The sequence below is a fragment of the Hylobates moloch genome, unplaced genomic scaffold (assembly GCF_009828535.3).
Source record: "Hylobates moloch isolate HMO894 unplaced genomic scaffold, HMol_V3 SCAFFOLD_12, whole genome shotgun sequence".
NCBI classification, from domain to species: Eukaryota; Metazoa; Chordata; class Mammalia; order Primates; family Hylobatidae; genus Hylobates; species Hylobates moloch.
The window spans coordinates 102,821,359-102,833,502 of NW_026652287.1; the positions used below are offsets into that span (position 1 = coordinate 102,821,359).

A 12,144-nucleotide genomic window follows, 5' to 3' on the forward strand; every position below is an offset into this window, starting at 1 on the left:
AGGAGAAGAGCTCAGAGCTGAGGGTGAGCAATAGCATTGGGCAAAATAGGTTTACCCCTGCCTGGCTCTGAGCCACACCATCCATGCCCCGGCTGGACCAAGACAGTGGCACATTGAGCCAGGTGCTTGGCTTGAGCTCCTGGCTCAATGTGGGACCAGAATGCTCAGGTTTACTGTGGGCGGCAAGCCACCCAGGCGCCGAGGCAAGAGACCGAGGACACAAGCTGTTCCAGTATAATAAAATATAAAACAAGAATAGTCATACCAGATATAGATCTTAGATATGATTATATATGAATATCATTAATCATTAGTTTGTAGCAATTACTCTTTATTCCAAGATTATAATAATCCTCGCTCTATAATCATAACCTAGGAAAAACCAGGCCATACAGGGATAGGAGCTGAGGAGACATAGTGAGGTGTGACCAGAAGACAAGAGTGCGAGCCTTCTGTTATGCCCAGACAGGGCCACCAGAAGGGCTCCTTCGTCTAGTGGTAACACCAGCGTCTGGGAAGATGCCCGTTGCCAGGTGGACCGTGGTCTAGTGGTAGCCTCAGTGTCACGGAAAAACACCGGCTACTTAGCGGACCGGGAAAGGGAGTCTCCTTTTCCCCGGGGGAGTTTGGAGAAGACTCTGCTCCTCCACCTCTTGTGGAGGGTCTGACATCGGTCAGGCTCGCGCACGGTTATCCAGAGGCCTAACCGTCTCCCTGTGATGCTGTGCTTCAGTGGTCACGCTCCTAGTCCGCCTTCATGTTCCATCCTGTACACCTGGCTCGGCCTTCTAGATAGCAGAAGTAAATTAGTGAAAGTACTAAAAGTCTGATATGCACAAATAATGGCGTAAGCTGTCTTTCTCTTTGTCTCCTCTCTCTCTGCCTCAGCTGCCAGGCAGGGAAGGGCCCCCTGTCCAGTAGACACAGGACCCACGTGACCTTACCTATCATTGGAGATGACACACTCTTTACCCTGCCCCTTTTGCTTTGTATCCAATAAATAACAGCGCAGCCAGACATTCGGGGCCACTACCGGTCTCCACACATTGGTGGTAGTGGGCCCTCGGGCCCAGCTGTCTTTTATCTCTTTGTCTTGTGTCTTTATTTCTACACTCTCTTGTCGCCGCACACAGGGAGAAGCCACCAACCCTGTGGGGCTGGACCCTACAGTTTACTGTATACCCCTGTGTCCTAGAAACACTGTCAAAGGGAGAAATTAGGACAGTTCTCCTTAGAAACCGAGGCAAGGATCACTTGAGGTCAGGCGATCCAGACCACCCTGGCCAACATGGTGAAACCCCATCTCCACTAAAAATATAAAAATTAGCTGGGTGTGGTGGCGGGTGCCTGTAGTCCCAGCTATTCAGGAGGCTGAGGCAGGAGAATCGCTTGAACCTGGGAGGCGGAGGCTGCAGTGAGCTGAGATCACACCACTGCACTCCAGCCTGGGCGGCAGAGCGAGACTCCACCTCAAAAAAAAAAAAAAAAAAAAAAAGGAAAAAAAATTTTCAGCACGTAAAGACCCTAAAACCTACCCAACTTGAGTATGTTCCCCTCACCTATGGAGGCCTATTAGGTACAGCAACCAGATGCTTAGCAATGGGGCATTGTAAATACAGTCAGGGTTGGAAACATTATCAGAGGATGCCCAGTTCAACTCCCTCTTCTGAAAGAAGGTGAAAAGGAGAGGCTTTTTCTGAGGCCACACATCTCTGACATTTCTCCACAGCTTAGAGAAGTCACCCTTCATCCCATGGAACACGCACAAGTTTGTGAGCAGAGCTGGCTAAGAGAGGGGGAGATACGGAAATGAATGCCAGTTACGGTGTTAGGTAGATCCGGGATGAACAGGGTGCAGCAGGAATACAAAGTCAGGAGGGAAGGTGAGATGAGGATTTCATTTCAAAGGATTCCTAGGGTTACCTTCTAACAACTCTCCCTACTTCTAACAACCCTCCCTAGACCAAAACAAAAACAAAAACAAAAAACAAAACTCAGAAAAAACAAAAACAAGAAACAAACCATGAAAGGATCATGCTTCACAGCTTTTTCCAATGCATTTTATCCTTTATTACTTCATATAATCCTTTTAATACTCTTGAGACAGTGTAGGAATTTGAAGTGGTTGACTGGATCAAGGTCGCGCGCACACACACACACACACACACACACACACACACATCAAATAGGAAAATTATAGTCCTCATTCTCTTGCATTCCAGTCACGGTAGTAATTTATAACAAATACTGTTTACGTAGAACATGATCAAAGGGGTTGCCTAGATGCTGTATTTGACGTTCTCATGGCTGCAGACATTCTGGGAAATTTGAAAAACATGTAATCCAAATTAGAATTAGGTATTATTGAACCTGGCTGAGAAGCAGGTGTCACACCAATTTCTCTGCCTTCCTTTAAAGACCAAGTTTCAGACAGAAAGATCAAATGGGGTTTTCTTTCCTTTACAGTCATCAGCAACTGCTGGGTTTGTGTGCTCAGGCCAGTTAATGGAAGCCTGAAGGAAAACAGAGAGAGAACTCCGTTAATGCTGCGTGTGAGGCCTCAGCTTTGTTGCATCAATGACTAATTCCCCATATGGCATCCTTTGGGCATTCTTGGGAGTATCTCAAGCCATCTCTGAGGAAACAAAAATCTGTTCCAGACTGAAAACCCTGAGATAGCGATTTCTCCATTAAGTATTAGAATGTAAGACAAGATTTCCACTGGGAGAACTGTTTGAAGTAATATTAGTAGTAATCAACACTACTCTGCACTCAATGCTTTCCATGCATCTCACATTACATCCTCACAATGGGTGATGCCATTCAAGACTTTATAGGTTCCAATACTGAGGGTCAAAGTTTCCAACTAAAATATGTTTACAGGCTGGACGCAGTGACCCATGTCTAATCCCAGCAATTTGGGAGGCTGAGGCAGGCAGATTACCTGAGCTCAGGAGTTTGAGACCAGCCTGGGCAACATGCCAAAGCCCCATCTCTACCAAAGATACAAAAACTTAGCCAGGTGTGGTGGTGCTTGCCTGTGGTCCCAGCTATTTGGGAGGCTGAGGTGGATTACTTGCACCTGGGAGGTCAAGGCTGCAGTGAGCCATGATCACACCACTGCTCTCCAGCCTGAACGACAGAGCAAGACCCTATCTCAAAAAAAAAAAAAAAAATTCATATAGCTAGAGAACACAGGCACACTTACACCGCAGCCCATGCTCATGTTTCTTTCTCCAAATCAAAGAGGGGAATTCAGCCACTTATTTTGTGCCCTCTTTGCATGTGAGTGTCCCAATTAGCATGTAGGCACAAATACCTTTATAACCTGAAATATGGTCATTTCTGCAGTTTACTTTTTTTTGAGCACCTATAATACTGAAGGAAAAATATCCCTGGCATCATGGAGCTCATGTTCTAGTGGAAGGAATTAGATAATAGAATAAATACATTATATATTTGAAGGTGAAAAGAGCCCTGGGGTGGGGGGGAAATAAAGAGAATAAGCAATTTGGAAAATTTGTAATGTTTATGGGTTTTTCTATGCATCTGAAAGTTTGACTCAATATCCATATTGATGAAAAAATTATCATTTAGAGATGACAAGAGAAAATAACTCATAGTAGGGTCTCCAGCATATTCAGTCTGTGATCTCATTTAATCTTTAAGAGTTCTGAGATAATTATCCCCATTTTCCATTTGAGGAAAATTGGACATGACTGGGAAATGAGTTGCCCCGCCTGCATTTTTCAATGGGTCACCAGGATGCTTATACTTAGTCTCTAATTGAATGCTCAGTAACCTGAATGATTTTCCTTTAAATGAGGCAGGTAGAAACGGAATGCTAGATATTGCCAGACCTTTCTACATATGTGACAGTCTGAATGGAAGCTGACAGGCAGCTTCTAAATGGCTTCTAACAATCCTCACCTTGTATCAATCACACCCTTGTATCATCTTCGCCTCTAGCGTAGGCAAGGCCTGTGATTTGCTTCCTTTGAGATGGAGTCTTGCTCTGTCACCCAGGCTGGAGTGCAGTGGTGCAATCTCGGCTCACTGCAAACTCCGCCTCCCGGGTTCAAGTGATTCCCGTGCCTCAGCCTCCCGAGTAGCTGGGATCACAGGAATGCACCACCACGCCGGGCTAACTTTTGTATTTTTAGTAGAGATGGGTTTTCACCATGTTGGCCAGGCTGTTCTCAAACTTCCAACCTCAAGTGATCCACCCGCCTTAGCCTTCCAAAGTGCTGGAATTACAGGCATGAGCCAGAGCACCTGGCCAAATTTGCTTCTATCCAATAGGCAAATATGGTGAGATGTCACTTTTTTGGTGAGCCTACATAGAACTGCTACTTCTGCCTTGCTAACAACTCTATTGCCTTGAAAAACCTGACAAAGAGTTGCTGTTCGAGAGTTGGAGAGCGAGTCTTTTCAGTGTTTCTTGCCGATAACTGAGGGCCTCTTCCAGCCAATAGCTGTCAAGGTACTAAGACCCTTAGCCCAACAGCACTACAGGAACTGAATTCTGCCAACAACCACATGATCTCAGAAGCAGGCTGATTTTTCTTTTCCCAGACAGACCTTCAGATTTGACCCTAGCCCTGGATGACATCTTGGCTGCAGCCTCATGAGAGATCTCAAGGATGACCAACTAAGCTGGAGTCCTGACACTCACATAGACTGCGAGATAATGTGTCATTTAATCCAAGTTGGTGGTAACATACTTGGCAACAGTTAGCTAACACAGAAAGGAAGAGAACTTTTGCTTTATGAGAGGAATCTCATGGATTTGGAAACATGAAATAGACTGAGAATTGCCTATTTTTATTCTCTGCTAATGAGGGGCACATCCAAATGGAGGAAAGAAAATAGAAAATATTCAAACATAGAACTCTTTTTGTCTATATTAAGTATAATATCAACTGTCATCTTTTACTCACCATTGAGTACATACTCTGCTTTAAGAACTAGGCATACATTTTCAATCTCCCAAGAGGAACGACTTTTTTTTTTTCGTATTTGAAACTGGCAAGAGGGTTTCTCATCATCTTATAGGTCCTAGATCATCTTAACACAGAATTTTCCCCATCACAGCCAGGCGCGGTGGCTCACGCCTGTAATCCCAGCACTTTGGGAGGCCAAGGTGGACGGATCATGAGGTCAGGAGATTGAGACCATCCTGGCCAACGTGGTGAAACCCCATCTCTACTAAAAATAGAAAAAATTAGCCGGGTGTGGTGGCGGGCACCTGTAGTCCCAGCTACTCAGGAGGCTGAGGCAGGAGAATCGCTTGAAGCTGGGAGGCAGATGTTGCAATAAGCCAAGATCACGCCACTGCACTCCAGCCTGGGCGACAGAGTGAGACTCTGTCTCTCAAAAAAAAAAAAAAAAAAAAAAAAAAATTTCCCCATCACCAAGGAAAATAAGCAACTTACCCAACTACCTTCAGTACACAATCTGGGCGGATCAAGCTCTCCAGAAGTTTTACAACTCCTTCATTGCCCAAGGGATTTTGAAGCAAGTTGAGTCTTTCTAGTGTTTTGTTGGTGGTAAGAACAGAGGCAAGAGATCGACAGCAGGCGCTGGTTAACATGCACTCTTCTAGCCTGCAACGAAGATGCACAGGTAAGATAGGGCCAAATCCTTGAGGAAAAATGGCAGATGAGATGGGTGAGAGCTGGACATCTACTAGATCCCTCCAAGTTTTGGGCAAAAGAACTCACTGTGCAATAAAAGCCCCATTTCAAACACTAGACCATTATGTCCGAGGTATTTCCCAATCCACTTCCTCTTGTGCTTTTCTTCAGCTGTTCCTAGCTAAAGGCAGGGATCCTTCTCCACCAGGCACCTACCCAATATTCACCAACATGCAGTTGGGGTGTCTCAAACCACCACATAGCAGCTGCATTCCTGCATCTTCTATGCTGTTGCTCCCAATCTCCAGGCTTCTCAGTTTTTCATTAGTAGCAATAACTATGGCAATATATTGACAGATATCGCTGCTAAAGAAACAGCCAGACAGACTGTAAAACAGAAACATGAGCTAGAGTCATGACCACCTGTCTCCAAAGGTTTATTTCACAGAGCATTAAGCGTTCTTGGACCCGTCTTGTGACATTCATGAATAAGGGACTGGTTACAGAAACAAGAGCGGTGTTAACATCTACAGTTAACACTGTACACTTACAACATACCAGGTATTGTTCAAAACTCCTAATGCACATTAAACTCAGTGATCACAGGGCTCTTATCCTGGTTTTACAAACAAGGAAACTTCAGGCCAGAATGTTTTAAGCATTTTTGTCCCGGAAAGTCACATACATTCAACCTATACCTTTGCGATCCTGAGCTTGGATTCTGAAGAGTTATGTTAGGCAACCTCCTCTGACATTCACTTCTGACATTCATTTCTGCCTTTCAGTACTCATGTCAAAATCCAACATTGAGAAGGGCTGAATACATTCTTTCTATAAAGAAAATTTTACCAAATAGTCCTTCTTCTCAAAGCAAGCAAAGTACTCAAGATTGTCCATGTTCTCCCATGTGACCTGCCATCTTGTTTTTCCATTCACGTCTCCCCCATTATCTACTCCTACAATCCTACTTTGTTGCCTCACCACGTTGGCCTTCATGCTGATTCTCCAGCATAGTTGGCCGTTTCTATGTTAACGGCTCTGCACCGACTATTCATTCTGCTTGCAAGCCCCATTCTAGTGATCTGTATGACTCCATCCACAACCTTCTCCAAGTCTTTGCTCAAATGTCCCCTTGTCAATGAGGTGACATTGACCTTGTTTAGAGATGGCCATACCCTATCCTCAGCACTCCTGATTATGTGCCCTTAGTATTGAATTTAAAAAGTTTCCATAGCACTTTTTACTACCTGATACAGGAGTCGACAGCCTTTTTCTATAAGGGGCCAGACAATAGTTTAGGCTTCACCGGCCATGGTGCCTCTGTCACAACTACTCAATTTTGCCACTGCAGCACAAATGCATGCATGAAACACATGTAGATGAATGTCTATGTTCCAGTAAGATCTTTATAAAAAACAGGCAGAGGGCCAGATTTGGCCCCTGGGTAATATAGTTTGCTGACCTCTGGTCTAACAATACATAAGTTTCTTATGTTTTATTTCCTATCTCCCCCAGTGCCAATATAAGATCCATTAATACATGGATATTTATTCTGTTCACTGATGCATCCCAGCGGCCTAAAGGAGTGCCTGACATTTAACATATTCTACCTTTGTTACAGAATGTATATTAAATACTGAATAATCAGATATTAAAGCAGATTCCAGAAAATCCTATTTTTCATTTAGTAGTTATAAAAGCTGGGTGGTGCATGCCTGTCGTCCTAGCTACTCAGGAGGCTGTGACAGAAGGATCACTTGAGCCCAGTAGTCTGAGACTGGGCCGGGCAATATAGCAAAACTCTGTCTGTGAAATATATAGAGCATTAATGATGTGCCAACCACATCCATGCTTTCAAACTTAGAGGAAAATAAAGGGTGACAAATAATGCGGGGTTTCACATGCCCTATGGGAGCTCATAGAGGGGGTCCCTACCCAGGTTTGGGTAGGTAATAGACAAAATGGACAGTTATACTTGAGATAATTTTTGAAGGATGACAGAAGAATGTGTTTGGAGTCTACAGCAAGGTTCAAACTATGGTCTGAGAGCCAAATCTAGACAACTTTGTTTTTTATTTATAAAGTTTTATTGGAACATAGCCACACCCATTTGACAATTTTCATGGCCTCTCTTGAGCTATGGGAGAGTTAAAAATAGTTGTGACAGGGGCCGGGCGCAGTGGTTCACGCTTGTAATCCCAGCACTTTGGGAGGCCAAGGCAGGCAGATCACAAGGTCAGGAGATCGAGACCACGGTGAAACCTCTCTACTAAAAAACAAAAATTACCGGGCTGGTGGCGGGCCTATCCCACTACTCATATTATTTTCCCCAAGGCAGTTTTCCCTAAACTGCCTTGTCAAAGGAGCAAGATTCTAGAAAGAAAAGATATCCCTACAATTTCCTATTTTACCTGCCCATTTGTACCAAATTACAACGGTAGCATGGATTTAACTTATAACTAACAAGACGGAAATAAACTTAAGATACCATACGGCTGAGCATATTCTTATACAGTCTAGTAAGCACTTCAGTTCAGGAGCTCACAAGCCACAGTGTTGCTATTTTATAAACAGGAGATGCTTTTAGGTTATCAGTTTCTCGTATTTCTGAGCCAAAAAAAAAAAAAAAAAAAAGACATTTGAGGTAGAATATTTTCAAGAGAGTTCAAAAATTAAACAACTCCAAGGAATTTTTTAAACTTTTTTTCAGGCAAGTGGGAGACTCATTACTTCTGAGAAAAAACGAGAAGTTTGATTATTCAGCATTATTGATGAGGCACACTCAGAAAGCTGTAGTGGCTTGTTACCTATTTTTCCTGGAAGTTCAATCAGAGGCCATTGCATCATGCCTAAATTAGACGTCTCTGGCCGGTACCAGTGGCTTGGATATGGCCACCTCTCCCAATGCATCCGTTTTCCAATAAAGCTATTTCCCAACAGAAAGATGCCCCTATGATCGTCCACCCCAAAAGATATTCACTGCCTCAGAAATTGTAAGCCAGGCCAGGGCGGGATCTTTGGGTCCCTTCTCTGTGGTATTTTCCCATGCTACGTCCACCCGGGGGCAGGGGGAGGGGCCCGGCCCAGGCACCCTTCTCCGTGTGATAAGGATCTGAGGGATTTTGTGAACTCTGCTCCTTCTGAGCTAAAAGGTTTTGCCAACGAATCTTACGGTGCTTTCATGTCACCTACTCTGGGGAGCCCATGCTCCCATACCCCTGTCACCCATGATGCCATCACTGGAATCTTATCCCTGTCACCAACCCCACCACCCGAGCCCTTATGCAGTAGAAATATGGTCATCCAGGACAACTGTGGGAGACTTACTGCAGCTCCTCTAACTGACAGGTTGGAAATACCAAGGGAAATGTCACATGCAACACGCCGTAATTTTTTAAGTGATTCACACACAGGTCTAGTTGTTTTAGAGTTGGGCTGAGCAGAAGCACTCTTCCAAGGGAGCTGCAGCAATTTTCAGTGAGACAGCAGAAGACTAACCTGCACGGGGACCACACACACAGAGAGAAGAGTGAGTCAGTAACACAGTGTGAGCGCCAGGAGGGGAGCACCTGAGACCACCCACCCCACGCCCACAAGCGCCTCGATGCCTTCTACCGCCATTGCCCCAGATCTCTACCGATGACTTGCTTATTTGGAAACGGACATTAGAAGTACCCCAAATAGTGCAGAGGGTGAAATATAGAACAGATGATGCAGAACAGGGCATGAGAAAAATCTAACTCCAACTTCCACTAACGGAATCATCTTATAGAAGTTATTTCTGGAACGTGGTTTCTCCCATCGTTTGATGAAGTATATTTGGCTAAATTAAATCTTAAGATTTTCAGTTTAAAAACTCACTTTGAAAGAGTTACTTTGTTATTTATAAGTGAATATAGGAACTGTTGAAGATTTTATAAACTGGGAAAAAGTGAAGACAGACGGCACACCAGAAGCCCATTTTGTGGTGTCCCGTTTTGTCCGTCCAGGTTTAGCTCACTGCCGGTAGGTGGAAGTTTACTCAGCCCTAATCTGGATCTCCAGCCTCTATTTTTGTTTCCATTATTTATTTTTAAATAATTTTTTCAATAGAGATGGGGGGTCTCACTGTGTTGCCCAGACTGGTCTTGAACTCCTGGGCTCAAGTGATCCGCCTGCCTTGGCCTCCCAAAGTGCTGGAATTATAGGCATGAGCCACCACACCCGGCCAAACCTCTATTTTTTTTAACCCATTTTCTGTTTGCCCTGGGAATACCGCACTGGCAGTGAGCTGCACTTTTTTCCTAAACAGCGAATGGGTTAAAAAGTTGGAAATAGGCCGGCACGGTGGTTCACGCCTGTAATCCTGGCACCTTGGGAGGGGGAGACAGGAGGATCACCTGAGTTCAGGACTTCGAGACTAGCCTGGTCAACACGGTGAAACCCCGTCTCTGCTAAAAATACAAAAATGAGCCAGCATGGTGGCGTGCACCTGTAGTCCCAACTACTTGGAAGGCTGACGCAGGAGAACTGCCTGAACTGGAGAGGTGGAGGTTGAAGTGAGCCGAGATTGCACCACTGCACTCCAGCCTAGGCGACTGTCTCAAAAAACAAACAAACACAAGAAAGTTGAAAATAACCAATGTATTCGTTGGAAATACTGAATCTTGGCTCTGGTATGGGAAAAGGGTAGACTAGACCAGAGGTTGGCAGCAGACCAAACCTGGCCCCTCCCTGCTTTTGCATAGCTGCAAGCTTAGAATGGTTTTTGTGCTTTAAAATGATCAGAAAATGTATATGTAGTTATTTTAATTTGGGTTTGACAAGTGAAATGGGCTATGTTTTCCTTTGTGTACTAATGCGTGCTTATTTTAAATTATATGTATAAGTAAAAGTTAAGACTGAGAATGAGCTAGAGAAGTTCCCTGTTGTCCTCATAGAAACCAGCGCTATCAACTCATTTGCATACCATTTTCCAGCTGTCAGATTTGGTCACGACCACAAATTTGGCCTTCTACAGGTGTTTTCCTCAGACTACTGTGATTTCTTTCATGTTCTTAGGCTTAGAAATTCTTTGCCTACTTAAGTTACCAAAACAAACATTTTTTGCTTAGTATATCTGGATTATTTTAAATACAGGTATGAACTATGAAAAGCTCCATGCCAACAATCTAAGGTGATAAAAATGTTCTAAAATTATATTGTAGTATTGTACAACTCTAAATATGCATTAAAAAACATCGAATGTGCGCCTTAAGTAGATGAATTTTCTGATATGTAAATTATACTTGGAACCAGTGGAAAAAAAAAAAAGAAAAAATCTAGCAGGAAACAAAAAACTTGTAGATATGAGATTAAAAAAATACCTATTTGGAGTCTGATTATTGAACCAATAGTCTGTCCCTTTTTTCATGAGACCTTCTTTTACAACAAAATTAGCTCATATTGACAATTACTTACTGGATTTATCTGGAGCCAGATAGATCCTAGAACAATTTGAGATTTTAAAAACATGGCTGGGCACAGTGGCTCACGCCTGTAATCCCAGCACCTTGGGAGGCTGAAGCAGGTAGATCACGAGGTCAGGAGATCGAGACCATCCTGGCTAACACGGTGAAACCCCGTCTCTACTAAAAATACAAAAAATTAGCCGGGCGTGGTGGCGGGCGCCTGTAGTCCCAGCTACTCTGGAGGCTGAGGCAGGAGAATGGCGTGAACCTGGGAGGTGGAGCTTGCAGTGAGCAGAGATCGCGCCACTGCACTCCAGCCTGGGCGACAGAGCGAGATTCCATCTCAAAAAATAAATAAATAAATAAAAACAGATAGTGTGATATTATATAATATGAACAGGAGTTTGTGGTGTTACCCTGCAATCAAACAAGTATTTTTACAGAAAATATATAGAGAATATAAACAATATTATATCGGTTTGTTTTATGCTTTGGAATCTAGCAAGTCCTAAAAAGGGGGAAAAAGGGGCTAAAGGGGGCCAAAAAAGGGCAAAACAAAAGCAAAAGATGACCCACTGCATTCTTTTGTCTTTTTGGAATTTGGAATTGTGAACGGGGAATCGCGTCCTTAAATACACCGAACTACTTACTGTTTTGTTTTCTGACCATGTTTTACAGATCCCCACCCTTCGTTTTTGTACCTTTATGCCTCACTTTTGCCACTTTCTTGCCGTCTTTCATCGTGTTTGTCACGCCCCAACCTTCCAGAAGTCTGCCTTTCTAGCCACTTTCCCAGAGCAGACAGAGCTTACCTACGAGTGACACACAGGAGGTATACCTGCAGGGAGAGCCCATCTTCCACCTTCTTGAAAGGAGACTCAGGGGGAAAAAATCCGATTTCAAGGCAACCTAGCACCAAACCTTTCCTTTGCTTTCGTCTTTGTGTTCTCAGTTACATCTCATCCTACACGACGCCCAGTTCACGTGTTCACTGTGAGAACAATGTAAGTTCCCTGTTCTTAGAAAGTCGGTTGCTATGGCCTAGGTGTTGTGTTCGGAATGTTGTGACCACCATTTTT

At 43.9% G+C, this 12,144-nt stretch overlaps 1 protein-coding gene across 2 annotated transcripts in view; it reads right to left on the reverse strand.

Moving 5' to 3' along the window:
- Nucleotides 1-2,207: 2,207 nt before the first annotated feature.
- The window catches only part of NLRP11 (NLR family pyrin domain containing 11), a 31,637-nt gene continuing 21,700 nt past the window's right edge, over nt 2,208-12,144 (reverse strand). For both annotated transcript variants that reach the window (XM_058425338.1, XM_032171694.2), the window contains 4 exons: nt 8,964-9,134; nt 5,853-6,023; nt 5,436-5,606; nt 2,208-2,513 (listed from right to left, as the gene is read on the reverse strand). In XM_058425338.1, the coding sequence (XP_058281321.1) occupies nt 2,267-2,513; nt 5,436-5,606; nt 5,853-6,023; nt 8,964-9,134 (760 nt within the window). In that variant the 3' untranslated portion in view covers nt 2,208-2,266. The remainder of the gene's footprint in view (nt 2,514-5,435; nt 5,607-5,852; nt 6,024-8,963; nt 9,135-12,144) is intronic.